Source organism: Nothoprocta perdicaria, unplaced genomic scaffold (genome assembly GCF_003342845.1).
Source record: "Nothoprocta perdicaria isolate Ctin4 unplaced genomic scaffold, notPer1 scaffold_28, whole genome shotgun sequence".
In the NCBI taxonomy this organism is placed as follows: domain Eukaryota; kingdom Metazoa; phylum Chordata; class Aves; order Tinamiformes; family Tinamidae; genus Nothoprocta; species Nothoprocta perdicaria.
This window is the reverse complement of record NW_020455510.1, coordinates 4824192-4841993: the sequence shown is the minus strand read 5'-3', so window position 1 is coordinate 4841993 and position 17802 is coordinate 4824192. Positions and strand designations below refer to the sequence as shown.

Sequence of the window (17802 nt, the reverse complement as noted above, 5' to 3'; positions counted from 1 at the left end):
AAGTGGAATAAGCATCAAGAAAATGTACAATCTGTGAGATTCTGGAGGAAATTATGTTAACTGTCCTTTTTTTTTTTCCCCCTTTTTCTTGTGACTGTTTAAAATATAATTCCGATGTTGATGAATATCTGCGTTTATCTGCACATCTGATTAAATGGCATAGCTGCCAAAAAAACATGTTCTTCTCAATTACATTTAACATCTTGTGCTGCAGGAAGTAGGACAATTCCTGAGCACAAATTGTTCATGATTTTCTGAGATGCACATAATGCTGGCAGAATAACCACAGGAGAAATCTGGTTTTACTGGATAATTCAGCAGTAGCCCCAGCTTCAGGTTGTGTGCTTTCCAATTAAAAAGTTGCCCCAGTTAGAAAATATAATTATAAAAAAAAAAAAAAAAGCAAATAGACATGTATCAAATTATTTATCATTAAAAAAGCTGCTATAGTTGATGTTGAACCCACAAGACTTTAAAAGTGTCATAAAAAGCTACCAAATAGATTTCCTTTTTGGTTGTTGGTCTTTTTTTAAAAAAACTTGAAGTAGTCAGTGTATTCATCTCTTAATTCTTACAGGGTGAAACTGCTGCTTAGCCTTTTTCTGGCAAAATACTTTGAAATTTTGTTTAGGGTAAATGAAGGAAGCCCTTGGTGCTCCTGTGTTGCTGGTAGTATGACCTTGACTTTGAGAGAAATGTGAACATCTCTCCCTTCTGCATTTTACAGCTGYGATATTTGTAAGTTCTTGAAAATTCAAAATCATTATACCCAAAGCACCCAGGTCTTGTCTTGATATAGGTGCAGAAATTCATTTTGTTGTCAGTTGTTAGCTACAAATAAAAATTCATGTTATTTTGGTTTTCTCTGCATCTGCTTAAAGTCAGATTAGTCTTTTTTAATTTTCTTTTTTTTTTTTACGTCTATCTCTGGGAGATTTTAAATATGGGCATGTTGTCTAATGTAATTCCCAATGAATACAGGTGAGTGTGTTTATTTGTATTAGTACAGAGTATTTCACTGGAATAAATAAAGAAAAAGGGTATTTTATTCATCTGAACCATAGTGTGGTGATGCTGAATGAAAAAGCAGTCTAGTTGTGCAGCACTGTAATTGTTACTATTTACTGAGCTTTAAAAGCATCTCCCAAACCCTTGCACTCAATATATTGCCTTTATCCTGTGAGAAGCCAGATCTCCTCCCGAAGGAATGTGAAAGAAAATAATGTGCTGTAACMTAAAAAGCAAAGGATCCTTCTGTGTAACGTTCACACTAGTTGCCTGACCCTGACTTTAATTCCACATGTCCCCAAATGTGTTCTTGCTCTGTCCTTGCATCCTTAGCTGGTATTGTGGATGGGCAGAAGATGGAGAAACAAATCTGGAGTTAACCCCTTTTTTACCACCAGAAAACATCCTTTTTTACCCCCATTTTACCAAATGACAAGGGAAAGATTAGATAACTAAACTAAAATAAAATAATAAATGGGATAGAATTATTTTTCCTACTGACCTTGAAATTAAAGAGTAAATTTGCATTCACTTAAGTGGAAGGGATTTGAGCCCAGTTCCCACATAGCAGTACACATTTTCTCAGGCAAAAAAGGTATCCCTTGAGCCTGGGTGTTTAGCAAGGAATTCTGACCCAATTCATATCTGTTATTTGTAAAACTTAAATCCATTCCTTTCTCACAGGCACTGCATGAAAAATTATGGGGGAAAAAAAAAAAAAACCCTGTGCTATAGATTTTATTGTCTTTTTTTCTTGTTTTTTCCCGCAGGCACAACAGCTAACAGATCTGGAGCAGAAACTAGCAGTTGCAAAAGATGAATTGGAAAAGGCAGCCCTTGACAAGGTAAGAAGTATAACATAATGTAAGCGTGGTTCTTAGCTATGAGTATTTCAGTGTAATTTGACAGAAACAAATAGAAGCCTCGCCGGGGTTTAGATGCCTGCTTAATTGTGTGTACGTGGGAGTAGTTGTCCCGAAGTCACTGGGCCTAATTGTAATGCAGGGAGCTAAGCGCGATTGCCAGGTTGCTGAAGTGCAGGGCAATCCATCTGGAAGGGAATATCCTCCAAGGAATATCCTCCCAGTGCAGTTGTCTGTTAGAGCGAGGACGGCTGTGACGGAGAAGGCAAAGAGCGCTTGACATGAGGAGCTTTTAATGGGAATGCTATTGAGGAGTGCCAGCCGTTCAGGTTGCCAGCACCTTCCTTTCCTCTTGGAGTGTTTTCCTGTGTGACCTGAAGAGAGTCGGGCCAAGGGTCCATCCACATCTTCATCATCCTCAACAGTCAGGGCAGCGTTGGCAGCGACAGTGTCAGCTCAAGGCACAGAGATGCCCCACCAGGCAACATACACTTTGGGAACACAAATAGTGTTTGAAATGAGGAATTGAGCCATTGAGTCTTAGATATGTCTCTAAAAGGAGATTTTTATTGCAGCTTTTCAGAGATTTCACACATTGCTGTTAACTCTTTGTCTTAAAAGTTGCACATGCTGACAGTGGACGTGGTGTCTCTCGTAAGGATGTTTGTATTGCAGCAATTTCCTGGTGCCACTGGTGAATTAATCAATGATTTGTATGACCACAAACCCTATTACTGTGCATTGAATTCAGCGGTGTAACAACAATATAAATGGGTCTGGAAAATATGAAAACACGCAGCTATCAGATGCTGGCAGTGATTTTGGGTGCTGAGGGGTTGTCTTCGACATTGACCCTGTTATATGATATGTTTCCTAGCTCCAGCTTTGGAAGCTTGACATTAAACATTAAGTATTTGTCGCATTCAAAAAAATAATCATTTAGCAAATAAATTAAAGCACGGTTTGGTGTCTTACCAAACTATCATTGCTTAAGATTCATACTGATGTAGCTGTGAAATATTTYATGATATGTATACGTACTATTTTATATAGGTAACAAGCAATATTTTACGTATACATATACTCTTTCCATTATATGCCTCACAATCTTTGATTTATGCCTCTTCCATAAGTCTTGGAAGCTGGAGATTTACTAGCTGGAGTGCTAGTATTCCATATGTACAGACACAAGACTAGTACAAAGAACAAGGGCAAGGTTTCCTAAGGAAGAGCTTAGCCAATATCCCCCTGAATTGACTATGTGACCTCTGCCTCTGGCATTTGATTATGAGGGACAAAGATTTAAAGAACAGAGATTTAAAGCCAGCTTTCCTGAGTTGTTGCCACAGTGTATTACTCTCCTTCCAGCTGTACTTCYTTTAATGACAGATTGCTATTCTCATGAATATAATCTATATCTCTATGTCTTTCTGTATTGCTGTGAGTAAAGTTGGGGTATTCAGCTGTCGTTGCAAGCACTGCCTTGTAARTGCTGTAAGTCTGCACACCGCATAATATTTGGTAGATGGCATTTATGTTGCTTTTACTATTAAATAACATTTGTGATKAATTAAGTCCTTGTGATAATGTGTTGGGGTAGAATAGCCTGGGTGAAGGAGTGTGCTGGCTTCCTAGGCAGTTTGACGTGTAATGCCTATGTGGTAAGCGTGTTAAAAAGTGCATTAATTTCTTGCTTTAATTAAAGAAAAAAAAAAAGAGAAAAAAAAAAAGAGAAAAAGAAAAGGCAGTAGCTTTTCCTGAATGTGACCTAATGCAGAGAGGGGAAGCAGCTTGAACAGGGGGGTCGGACTAGATGATCTCTAGAGGTCCCTTCCAACCTCTACCATGGCGTGATTCTGCTGGTGCCAATAACCCACCTTTGGGACCCGGTGGCTTCTCTCCCTCGCAGGAGTCGCAGCTGAAGGCCCTGAAGGAGACGGTGCAGCTCTGCCTGTCGGCCGTCCTGCACGGGCAGCCCCCCGCCGGGAACGCGAGCCCCCCGAGAGCGGCGGAGCGGCTGCCGGCCCCCGTGCCCAAGGGCTCCAAGGGGCCCCTCCAAGGGACGAGCCACAAGGTAGGGCTGCCCTGGCTTCTGCCCCGTGCTCCCGCCTTGCGAGCTCGTCCTCCCTGTGCGCTGGAACGAAGGAGGATTTTAAGGTCATGGAAAGATCGGGATTAATTTTGAGGACGATTCTAAGCCCGTTCCTGGCGTCGGTCAAGTTTTAAGAAGTTGGAAGCAGCTACTTTCCTTGCTTGCTTATTTTATTTTCACTCTCTAAACTCAGTTAATGCCTTTGCTTTGCCTGGGAAAAGTTTAACCTCGTTTCTTGAACTACCAAAACACAGGTTTGGGGCCAAAGGCTCATTTACCTTTTTAAGCTCTTGTGGAGCTTCTACTCATGAAGTTTCTAAGATGGTAAAACAATGCAGAGCTTGATGGGAAGAGCTTTGAAGAAAAGTGTTTGATATCAAACCATTTTAATGCAGTCAAGAATCACAGTGATTAACGAATATCCTGATAATTTCCAGCTATTGCATTGTATTTTGCTCTTGAATTGAACTGCAGAGGCCTAGAAAAAAAATGTGATTTCAAATAAGAATGCAAGTTTTACTGAAGGATAACTGAAGGGCAAATTAATGCATCCCTTAAATTCTGACTAGTCTTGAAACACTTTCCAGAAATGTAATTAGGAATTACTCATTACTTAGCCTGCTCGTTGCTACTCGCGATCGATTTGTAGTTTCTGGGTGTAGTTTCTATTGATGCATTGTCGTTATGGAGGTGGAAACAAAAAAAATGAGCAAAGCTTTCTGTGTGCAATTAATATTGAAATGTAATTTGAGGGAACAGGATATAATTAGGGAGAGTGCRAACTGGATCTCAGATTGCTAGTCTTGCAGGAAGAATTGTAGGCTCCTTGATGGCCATTGTATAGTAAGAAAATTTGCCGTTCAAAAACCATCCCATCCAGAAATGGGGCGGTGTATTATTTAATTAAATTGCAGGAGGCTCATTTAGATGAAGACCCCACGCTCCATGATCTGCAGGGGATGGGACTCTTCCTTTGGGCAACCTGGACCGAGTTGCACCCCGGCCTCTCAGCACATTTTTCCYTATCAATGTGGCCCGCAGAATTGCCTGCTCTGTTCTTATCAGGCTGGAAATGTTTGTGCCTGTGTCGTGGGAACACGGGAGTGCTCCAAGATAAGGTCTAACAAGCTGCTGTGCCCGTGTTTGATGCGCACGGAGGCTCCACAGCTTTTGAGATCTCCTTGGTTTTGCAGGACTTGCCACACAGAACTCTTAGGTCTAGGAGATGAGAATTAGACTTTTACCCTTTTGGTACAAGACACTCCTCCTTTTTTTTTTTTCCATATTCATATGGGTTCTGTGTTTAATATTCCTGTCTATAAAAAACAGGATTATCCCCCTGGTCCAGCCTTTGCAGAGGCYGCCGTTTGCTGCATCCGAGTGCTGGAGTGAGTGATGCTGCCTGTCTGATAGACACAGCTCATGTGTCTCTGCCCTTGGCATATGCCATGAAAACGTCTCAGAAAATCATCGTTTGCAGTCCTGCTCCTCCACACACTGGCACCTCGTTATTATAAATCTGTACGTTATAAATAGGCAATTGCAAAACAACTGAAAGCTGATACTGTGAAATAGGCTGTCAAGAAATCCCTATCTTTGCAGAATTAGCCCCTCTCCATCTGACCTGGATTTTAGAAGGCTTTCTTTTCTTAAATACATAATGATATCCCTTCTTATGTTTGTGTTTCTTGCTTTGCCTTCCTCCTACGACCCAGGTGCAGTTGCACGTTATAGCTTTTTCCTTTCTTTAGATTTGCAYGAAGGTTTTTAAATAGCAGGCTCTTTTAAATAGAAGGCTCTTTTATGTTTTAGGTGCACATAAATTTGATCAACTAAATGCTTTTGTTGGGAATTTCTGAAGAGCGATTCTTAGGTAYCTTGTCATGTCTGATGAGCAGCACTTTGACCATCAGGAAAGAAATGATGCTCTGCCTGATAAGTATCTTCTTTCAAAGACACATCCATCCAGCCTAATTATTTTTTCTGAAAATGTCAAACTTATTTTGAGATATTAAAAGGCTTTTAAAAGGTTTTTAAAAGCTACATCATAGAGTGTGTCTCTATCACCAGGTGCCAAGCGCCCCTGGCATTGGGCTAAAGTCCTGGTAAAAAGCACAAATGAGAGGATTATATGTTGTGTTCATAGCTTGGTAATCATCATATCTAGAGTTCTTTCAGCATCTTCCCTCATAGTGCTTGTTGGAGATGATACTGAAGAGGAAAACATTGTGTAGAAAGGTTAATTAGGCAAGAAAATTGCCAAATTTCTTGTGAAGGTTCATTTGAAAATGTAATGTGTTATTGATGTATTTTGGTCTTTCTGGAGACAGTGATTTAAAGAAACATAAATCAGAATAAAAAAGCTGTTGGTGTGGATAGCTCAGGGATTTGGAGTAGTGGGTAGCAGGAGGAAATTTTTACATTTAGGYTGTAGAAAACAATTTCCCCTAAAGTGATAAAAAGCAGTTACAATCTGAGTTGGTTTTTGTGGCACACATTAAATGAGTCAATAATCTTTACACTGGACAAGAATGTAAATCATGGGTTTTACCATCTGAAACGGAARTAATGTGTCTGACCAAAGCCATTTTTCTGTGAGAACTCCTTATAACCCTGCTATATGTGGCAGGACGTTGCAAAAAAAAAGATCTGTGAAGTTACAGCTCTCTTTATCTTTTTTTTCAATTATATGAAATTATTATGAACCTTTTTATTTTTCCATATGTTTTAATTSATCTTTCTTATGGAAGCTAACATGCTGCCTAGAGGTGATTTTACACTTGTACATGTCGTTTCAAGCATTCTTGGTGGCACGGTGTAAATATGCCTGGGTCCCAAATGCGACAAGATGAGCTTCAATAATGCTGGAAAATTAAATACAAATCACACGTCAAACACAGGGGAAGTCTCTGCATCCAGTGGCAAAGATGAACACAGAAATAATTAATTTCATTAAATTGAAATAGAAATTTAATTTTTATTGAATTCCTATTACTTTATTGATTCTATTATTATATTTTATATATTATAATATATAATATATAAATATAAAATTATATATTGTATRAARTATATATTATATGTATTTTATATATATTSTATATATAAAATTATAGATTATAAAATTATTCTATTATTCTACATTTATTTATTCTATTATTCATTAAATTTCTATTATTTCTGAACACAGAAATAAAGAATTTCATTATAAATGCCAAGGGTTTTTGGCATTGAGAAAACAGCACTATTTATCTTGGAAAAAAAAACAAATTTTAGTGTGTCACTTGCTACACTCATTCCCATTTGTTGGAAATGGCATAGGCTCTGCAAAAGATTTTGGAAAGGCCGTATATGAATTCAGGACCCTGAATTTTCTACATTGCCACTTTCATGTATTTAGGTTGACAATCAGCCCAAGTGCACAGGTAGTGAGCATCCATCAGCTCTAGGTGCTGAGCAAGACTGCTGGGCAAGTCAGACAACACTAGCCTCAGGAGCCTTAAATTCCTCACTAATTTTAGCAGGATTTCTGTTTTTTCAAAAAATAAAATTTATTTTTAAAGGATCTTTGATTTATCCAGGCTCAGGACCTTACCCATTACCAAATGAAAGAAGAGCCGCAAAATCAGAAATGATAAATACGAATATTTTATATAAAAAGTTAATATTATGTTAATAAAATAGTTAATATTATGCTAAATATTATTATATTATATTATATTATATTATATTATATTATATTATATTATATTATATTATATCATTGATAGTACTGTTGAATAGTCAAATACAATTCATTAGAAAGAAAAACAACTTATATTTAGTTATATGTGTATATACATATAACTCAAAAATGTACTTTTGACGGACTGAAGAAATGTCTGACACACGTAGACTGGACCAAATCCATGTCTAGAAAGACTGAAAGAGGAATATATTTAAACTGTGTTTTGAAATTGTCTTTTTCAGGTGCTCGAAAACTAACATAATAATTTTTGATTCATGAAAAATGAATCAGCCAAATGTAGCAACATATCATCTCATCTCATCTCTCTCCCTTAATAGGTCAGGAAAGATATCAAAGTCAGAGTAAATTGCTTAAATAATTTACGTCTTCTGAAATTGGAGCTATTGATGATCGTATAATTTGCCATGGTTTTCCAGTATAAATGAAGGTTTTGACCCTTCGAGCAAAGCAGTCATAAATTTTTCGTTCAAGAACCTGTGAAACAACACCAGTGTAGTTACGGGCTTATTTTTGTCATTAAAAGGAGGACTGAGACTCTTAAAGCTTTTCTAAGGTGTCCRATTGGTTTTATTTGGAGTGAAATCTGTTGTTACAGCATGCAGGATGCACAGCTTGGGAGTTATGTCTCTCTAGGCAGTAAATTTCAAGCTTCAAATTCAATTAAATTCAATTTCAAATTTCAAACTTTCGCCATCCTATAACATACAACATTTTGCCATCCTCACACATAAAAGTCAAAAGAAGGAAATAACATTGAAGAAATTATGCCAGTCATTTTCCCAGTTAATTTCCAAGAGAGGAAGGAATATGTGTGCCCTTCCAAGGTATGTACCATGGAAACCTCAGGTCCTAACAATATCTATAAGGTTAATGTAGTAAGAAATTTGTTTTTTAAAGAAAAAAAATGTAATTTGATTGCAGAAGCATGACTAGAATGATCTATTCACGAAAGCTTCTCCTCCTGCTTATACTTTACTGTAGACTTGCATATAATATTTTCACAATCAAATAGATATCAAACATATTATATTTCCTTTGATGGTGATTTGTCGCAGAATGGCAGCTCCTCCTTATTTCATTTTCTGAGTTTGCTGCTGCACAACTAGTCCTTTTCCTTCAGTGACTAATTTTTAATAAACTTTCATTGCACACTGGAAAGTGTTGAACACCAGATATATTAAACTCGGAAGGTGAGGCTGTTTGATTTTATTGCTCACTTTAAAGGAGTCTTCATTATTAGCACATTATCTTGATAGCAAATTAGTTTTAGAGGTTTTTTTCATATTTYTTTTCAACTGAGTATAGTCAGGGAAATAGGGAAAGGCACCAAACGTGTCTTATTTGGCCCCATATTGCGAGCGACTATCAGTTGCACATTAGTGAATGTATTTTAGGATTTGTTATTGTTAATGTTTCTTCTCGTACGCTATGTTATGTGTAAAAGAAGGTATGAAATATGCCAGGGAGGTAATTAATCATTTTAAGTGGCTTATTAGCTTGAATGTAAATGCGAGAGTACTTCCAAAAGACTTCTGCGACTCAAGGATGTGTTAATGATTTATATGGTAATTGCTAATGTCCTTACCCCGTGTACACTATGTGTTATTAACCCCCTGTTGCAAAGCTTCACGTAGCTTATTTGTGTGGAGCCAACTGGGGAGCTTTAAAAAGACAGGTGAGTTTAAAGTTATTTTGCTGTGAGCAAAGAGTGATTTGGAAATACAGGGGAATATCATTGACTGACTCTTGAGAACAGAGCGCTTGAAGCATTAAAAATAATTAAGTAGCATTGAGTTTTACACTGCTTTGAATCATCAAGCCAGAAGGAAAGCAGCATGTACTAAACACAAGGGTTTTAGTTTTAGTGTTTGACCAATTTAAGAAATCACTTACTGGCCTAACACTGAAGTCGTGCCTTATYTCCCAGAGCTGTGAAACTGTCTCTCATTTTTTGGATTCACAAAACAATAGATGTAAATGTTATTTATAATATTTTCAATGTAACACGACCTGAGGGAATGTCCTCACCTATACTGGAAAGGAGGCTGTTCATTTAAAACAGCAGCAAAAAAAAAAAAAGCCTTAGTAATTAAACCACAATTGGATATTTGCAGCAAATTTGATGGCAATTGGAATAGGGAAATAATTTTTTTGTTATTACTATTTTGAGATTATTTGTGCATTATTTACGGAATCATGTTGTATAATATCTTGAAAATATAATTGTCTCGGCCTCTGAGGTAATGTTAGTCCTGACAGCAAATGTTTTTGCAGGGACCTTTTTATGAGAAGGGCTTAAGAACCAGGAGAGATGGAAGAGTTTATAGATTTTGGAGAAGGCTGCCTCAAGCAGGAATCTTTCCTTTTTTGAGTCAATAAGAAAACCTCTTTAAAGGCAGGATCTGGGAAGAATCAAGGCCTCAAAGGGAAAAGCCTTTCTGTTAGTGACCTCATCATTTCTGGAACTTAGCTTCTGCTTCAGAAGGTTTCCAATTTCACTGCAACCGTCTTTTGTTCTGCTGGGGTTTGGACCTTTTTGGCCTCATCTTCCTGCCAATCCAAATGCTCACCTCTGCGACCAGCACTTCTGTAGCTACTTATGTGCATCTGGGAAGGCTGTAACTGCCTCTAAAGTGCACTCAGAGGTGGGATTATGTGTGCTCTGAAATGTAAGAAACATCTAATATGTGCTAGCCCACAGCTAATCACTTTTTTTTTTTGTCCTGTGTGGTGGAAAACCATGATTGTCTTTGAAATCACATCAAAATCAGCGCTTTCTTTGAAGAGTAATTTTGCAAAATTATCTTTCAGGTGGTATATGGCAGCAGTTCGAGTTATGCAGTCAATAGTGGGAGCCTGGTTTGGGCTCTGTAAGGATGCAGAGAGGAGAATGAAGGTTTCCAACAACTGCAGCAATGCTATTTTTCTTAAACCAGTGAAAACCAAATTCAGCACTCTGCTTGAGGACAAACTTTTCAGGAACTGGACAGTGTATCAATTTATTACCAAACTCAACATAGCTGTCAAAGCTAAATACATATTTGGGGAAAGGACATACATCTATATGTACTTATTTGTATCCTTAAATATCTACCCATCACTCCAGCTATTCTTGAACTTTGCATACTACAAAATATTTAGGCATGACGACTTGCCTTCTTTGTAAGAATATAAACATTAAAGTTTGGTAATCATTATAGGGATGGAAATAACAAGTTCAGATCAGAATTTATACGTGTAATTCTGAATACACATAATATTTATACATAAACATATACTGGCAAATATTTTTCTAATGGTGCTGTTGTGATAATCCAGCAAAAGCTGTTGTTTTCACACCTATAGTTAATCCCATTTCCTTTTCTTGATACTTTACCTTCAGATACCCAGTTGTTTAGCATTGCTCTAGGTATTTACTAAAAATGTATCATAAGAAGCTTAAAGTGCAATAGTCCATGCCAGGTTAGCAAATTGCATTCTGGCATTAGATATAAATGCTCATGCATAACTTGAACACTTAAAAGCCAGGCATCTCCTGTCTACCATATGGTCCATAATACCATATTGGAGTAATATATTAACATCAATGAAACCAGATTATTGACACTGTGAGTTTATTGTTTTGTGATATGTTTTAAGGACAGAAGAAAAACCTCATCTAGCATAATACTGAGCACATCATTTTTTTCATAAGTGTCTAGTTTTAGTGCCCTTCAAATACTGAGTAGAAGGAGACTAAAAGAAGCAATTCCAGGCCTAACTGTAGAGTCTGGCAGGCAGATTTATAATTTGTATTTTTCTCTCTTTATAGCAATGAGCAGTAACCCAGACAGTCTTTCCTGAGTATCTCAAGCATTCCAGCTTCAGCCAAGAGCAGATGGAAAGGGCAGAAATGATGGAAGAAGCCAGGGGAATTAGCAGCACCATGTTTTTTTCTACTGTGTTCAGGAGCCTTAGCCACAAGCTGACAGGCTCACGCATTTATTTATTTTTTTTCAGGAATATTTCAGAGTTTCTCCAGCAGTTGGCTGCAAAAACTCCCTGCAAGAATATCCATATATTTTTTGAGATATCAGCAGACATGTGAGGGGTGTATGGCCTGTTTTGCAGCAACAGATGATAAGCTGTGCTTGTGAGTACAAATAACAGCTCGCAGCCAATAAAGGGATGAATTCCTTTCAGGAAAAAAAAAAAAAAAAAAGCAGCTTTCTTGTGCTTTAATTAAAAAAGGGCAGTAAAAAACTCAATAAGATTCTAAAATTGATATTCTACAATAGAAGCACATACGTATCAAGTAGGCCCAGGAATGGCATTGCAAACAGTAACTGTATAGCTTCTTGTCCCTTGGTTTACTCTGCTCTATTTGCCATCTCTTTCTTTTTTTTTTGTGATGTTGACAATGTTGTTGCTGCTACTTCTTTCTTTAAAGAAATTAAATGAAAATACATCCACAAATAATATCCTCAAGCTCAGCACGTAATTCCTGTAAAATTCTGTAGAGTGCTTAAAGGGTTTTTGCTAAGACCTCTGAGACCTTTACTCTGTTGTACTCTGATGTACATTAGATAGGGATTCATTTAAGTATCTGAGCTTTCTATTTATCATTTTTCATGTATTGTAGCTCCTGAAAATGGATTCCAGGAGCATTTACCATACATCCCCCCCATCCTTCTTTTTAAAACATAAGTATATTTCTTTCTAGTTTGATTTTGAAAATATATACACATAATTTTCACTTCAGTCACTTTTTAAAAATGCTTCTGCCATGAAGGAGTATCTGTAATTGAAATAGGCACCACAAGATTAAACTGARGCTATTCTGGGTTTGAATCACAATTGCTTTTGCATTGCAGGACCATCGCCTTCATACAAGGTGAAGATTTTTCTGTTCATTAAGTTTCTTGGAGCTGAAACATGCCAAGTCCAATAGAAATGAAAATATCAATGTTTATGCATTCATTTCCATATAGACGGTTTATAGATGCTTACTTAGACCGATTACTACATTTTTTTTTCCTTTTGATAACCTTTCAAAGTTGGGAATCTCTTCTCCTGTGCCTATATAGTGGAGAACATCAGTGATCCACACACAGAACGAAAAATATCCATCACCCTAAACAAACTTGTCATAGGGATATGACAAAGGTTGTTAGTCTAGTCTTGTCTGGGAGAAAAGGTGAATAAGWAGGAAATTCATTGCCGTCAGTATTACTAATTTCCATGTTGTAAAACAGTATCAGGCTCTAATGGCCGAGCTGCCAACTCAGAGTCAGAGCTCATTAGCTGAATMCAATACAAAAGAGCAGCAAAATATACATGCAAATACGATTATGTTTTCTCCAACAAGAGTATGTTTTTTTTCCAATAGAAAATTGCTCAAACTTCCCAAGTAATCTGGTAGTTTAACCTAGTTTCACACCACAGGACTCTGGCTTGCCCTGTATCCATATACATCTATAAATCCTCACCCTCAAGGGTGTAGGTAAAACCCACCATACTTGCTCTTGAGCTTTGAGAATTATTTTTCTTTCCTCACAAGTTTTTCCCATGGCACAAAGGTCTATATGAATACTGTATGYTTTTAGAAGCTGGAGTCCTAACTTGTTGCTCGTTATTTGCTGAGCAAACTTATTAAAATTGATTGCAACCCTCAAAACTTTTTTTTTTTTTCCTGTGAAGAAGACAATTTGCCACTTTTTGCATTGCTGTATGCCAAAACCCTATGAAGCGTAAGACTTTCCTGAAATGACTTAGGCAGAAAATATGGCATGCATATGTCAGCATTTGGAAATATCTTTCCTACAATCAGAGCTCTAGGAATGTTCTGAGCAAAAGGGAATTCAGCCTTTCTGACGTGTTATTTTTCTGTTTAAAAAATGCAGTTGTTGCAGTTGTTTTAGAATAGYTGGAATTGATAGTGTTTTATACTGTGTCTTGATAGGGTTTTATACTGTGTTTGAAGATRGCTTGCTGATTTTGGTCAGTGTGAGTTTGCACGGTCCTCAAGCTGAAAAAATTACTCTTGCCAYGTCTGTATCAAAAAGGACTTTTACAGCTGCTGCTGTTTTGCCTTCTGTGTGTTTGGAAGGAGYTATCTGGTACCTTTAGCAGCATCCTACACTCATCTATGTTTGCAAAGTCAGTTGTTTTCAATTGTTTCTTTTTTAAGCCATGGTGCTACTGAGGAAAATATCTGAAAGGTTTATGTGGCAATGCAATGGTTATAGRCTACCCTAGGAATTGAATATTCACATGTTGGCCTCATCTGCCATATACTTGATTTTAAGATTAGACTGGGCTCAGCAGAGTCTTAGCCTGAGTTTAGTGCTAAAAAATAGCAGAGTAGCATTTTTATTTGAACTCCAGTGGAAAACAAAGTTATTGACTTGCACAAAAATTCTGCCTAAAAAGCTWTAAGGCGATTACATAATTTTTAAAATACTGCATTTCTGCATAAMGCGCTCTGATATAACACTCGGATATTTTTTGTGTTATAATGGTTGCCCCTCTAATTTTCCTCATGTGTATCCTTTAATAATGTTATGTTTTGCTTTGATTTTTAGTGAGTAGCACTGTCGAGCTGCTGAGTGTTCAGCTACTCTCTATGGCTCTGGTTTACRCAGGTCCACTAGCCAACTGTGCAGCTCTCTGCTGCCTTCTTTATGCAAGTTATATATCACCTGCAGTTGTCACTGGTGATACTGTTCCTGTGCTGCCGTCTCAGGTCGTGTTCTCAGGATGGATGTCTTGAAGATGCCCTGGAACAAACTGTTCTCAGATCTGTTGTTTATGCTTGGTGAGATCTCCTGGAAATGAAGCCTGTGCGGTGTGGTGCTAGGCAGTCACAGGAGACCCAGAAAGTCATGCTGCAGGTTACCTTGGAATTACAAAAGATGCCTAAAGAAAAGACAACTTGAAGGACTTTTTTCTTTTTTTTTTTTTTTTTTTTTTTTTTGGATAATATAAAGCAGCAAAATGTGGTAAAGCTAATGCTGCCTTTCACGAAAAAAAAAAAAAAAAGAAGGAAAAATGAAGTTCTATGAAATGAAGAACTACAAAACTTGAGATTGGGCCAGTAGCATCAGATCCCTTTTCAGAGAATCGATCCTTTGCATAATTACAGGCTATGGCCCATATGGACATAATTATAGGTTAGGTGATGTATGATTGTGTGATCATGTAATCATTCCTCATGTTGCCTTTCACAGACTAGGTTTTATTTTCACGAAATTCTTTTGCTTGACTTAGAGAAACCACAAAGTAAAATTGTATGATTTAATTTATTTCAAAATGCACTTGATTAATGATAAAGATATCAGAAGTTTAACRGTAAATCCCTTAATAATGCAATAAATAAGCAAAGTCTAGACAGGCTATATGACAAATCCAGTRATATTTACAGGCAAACTATGTGGCACTTTCAGGTAAGTGTAATTTTTAACGTGGCCACCTTAGAGATTATTCTACTTTTCCTTTTACCTAGGTAGTATGATTTTGTGAGCAGAGCTTTAGGAAACCAAACTGTGCAGCAGTAAAACATTTCYCTCTCCTAGAAAAGCCAGGATTAGTAGAGGTGACAAATCAACTAGAGCAGATCAAACAGGACATGCTGCATTTTCTAACTGGGTTGTATGAAGCATAATTTAGTGTGTGTTCTTTGAGGAACAAACTTTCATCTGTCAATTTACATGAAATCAGAGGTGTGTTTTCCAGAAAACCTTTTTTTTTTTTTTTTTTTTTCCTCCTTACATATCAGCCAAAGGAGGAGAATGAGACAAAAGCTATAGGAAGCTGTGGAAACACCTACCTACTTATATACAAAATCCCAACCCATAATCAGGCAAATCAGTCATTTTACCTTTTCTACAGGTGTCTCACTGGCTGTGGATGGTACTGATCAGACCTTGTATTGCTTTTGACTGATAAGATGTGCCTTCCTGTGGGTAGATTTTATAGATTTGTGCATATACAGGAGTTTTAACCTCATATTTCTAATAACATAATTTACTGAAGATTGCTAAAAAATACTCTAACCTGTTATTCATGTCACAAAGGAAAACTGGATACCTGCTTTGGTGTAACAGGCTGAGGAAGAAATCCTTTAAATTCATTTTGCAATTTTGTCCTCTACCGAAATAGAGCAGAGAAACAACAGGTTAACTTACCACAGATAATAAATGAAAAATTATGTGGACTCTTCATGCTCGGCATTGCATTCCTCATTGGATTAGCATAAAATTATTGGGCACAGGTGCTTTTGTAATTGGGACTCATTTGGAAAATGTGCAGTGTTCAGCGACCCTCAAAGCTGAATAGCTGTTTCTTCTTTTTTGTTTTGGTGGCATTATTGTGATAGTGTCATTTTGTGTAATGTCAGAGCACCATCTGTCCTCAAATTCCAAATAGTTCTTCTCATATTGCATTTCCCCATGTATTTAGCTGCAATTCTCAGTTCTGTTATCTTCAGAAGACTTCAGATGTCTMTTTATTATTAGGAATCTACCTCGTGGCTGCAGAGGTTGTCAACCACCACAAGTCCATGACAGTGGAACTGTGCCATATACAGGATGTATATGAATATCTTCCACAATTTAGTTGCAACAAATTCCACACTAAGGCAGGTTGGTTTCATCAGCACTAGAAGCAAGCTACACTTTAAGTGAAATTATTCTTTTGGCTTTAATTCATAGAGACACTGCAAAAAAGTACAAGCAAAGAACTATCTGGCAACCCAAAAGAACTTACAGAGCAATTTTAACTGCTTAGAATGTACCCAAGTTTTGCAGAATTATKCTTAGATCTTTTTTAGTTTTAATGGAGCGATTAAAGATTTCTCTTCCAGTGACGGTAAAAGCCTAAAACAAAAACCCTGCCGTTCTTCAGCATCACTGTGAATTTCCCTTTTATGCTAAATGAGTCTAGGTGAGGATAAACTGCTAGAACCAGCAGGTTTTTTGGGTGGTATGTGGGGGTATCCAGAGCTTTTGACATAGGAGCAGGTATAAAGTAGGACCTGCATTTTTTTTCAGTGTTAAAAAACCTGTAATGTTTTACCTACCTTTCCATTTTTTTCACATAGAGGTTTCTATTAGACAGAAGACTGAAGCAGAAAACAGGAGAATATGGAATCGCTGCAGGAAACCAATAGATTCTAAAAAACTTGTGGTCAATCAGCTAATCTGGWTGTTATTTCAGTGTTTCTATACACTTAAAAGCAATCCATGGCAATCCTATTACTGCATTCCCTTTGGAGAAGGGAAGTAGGATTGTCATTGCTGGAGCATATAACAGTATTGCTCTTTAGAGCACTCGAGAGCCTAGGCACTATACAAATATACTTTGGAAGATGCTCTATCTGCTSCTCCCGGCATTAGGCAACATCAGAACTGAACAAATAGTTTGTAGTAAATAATTTATTTTGTTAATTTTGGAGGATTTTTTCCTGTAAACTGGATTATCTCCAAGCATTTCCAATAGTACTTCTTGCTACTGCTGTTATTATTAGGAGATATTCCATTCTGTTCACCATACTATTAAGAATAATGTTGAGTACTGTCAAAAAACMAAAAGAAAAATTCATGCTCCTATGGGCTTCAAATCTCAGTATACCTTAACAATTCGATCAATATTAACCATATCTTCTAAAAGAAAAGGTAGGAAAAAGCATAAGATAACATGAATCCTTTGCTTTATTTAATTCTTATAAAACTGGCATTTGTGAGACTTTTTTTTCCCTATAAAACATATTAGAACTCCTTTTCAGTATCATCCAAAGTGACCCAGCACAATATTTCCTTTCAAAGCATGTGTTTTCATAGCAGGAGGTGAATACCAGCAGTATATATAATATAGCTATGGTCATGCCATACTCTCTGAGAGAGTTCTTTGGAAGGACGGGGCACATCACATCCCCCTTTATGTGGGTGTGCACAACCCACCACCTTTTTAGAACATGGTTTATTGATTTTCCTTTTTCTTCTTGCCATTTAGGAAGAATAAGAAGCAGGGCATGAGCATGACCTGATAGCAAATGGATTTTGTGGTCAGGCAGGTGGCATTAAATCTCAATTTCTCTCTCTCTGTGTCTCTGC

At 37.2% G+C, this 17802-nt stretch overlaps 1 protein-coding gene across 1 annotated transcript in view; it reads left to right on the top strand.

Moving 5' to 3' along the window:
- Positions 1 to 17802, top strand: part of LUZP2 (leucine zipper protein 2) — a 118500-nt gene that overhangs the window by 87283 nt on the left and 13415 nt on the right. The window contains exons 8-9 of the mRNA XM_026041229.1: positions 1779 to 1853; positions 3781 to 3945. Coding sequence (XP_025897014.1) covers positions 1779 to 1853; positions 3781 to 3945 — 240 coding nt within the window. The remainder of the gene's footprint in view (positions 1 to 1778; positions 1854 to 3780; positions 3946 to 17802) is intronic.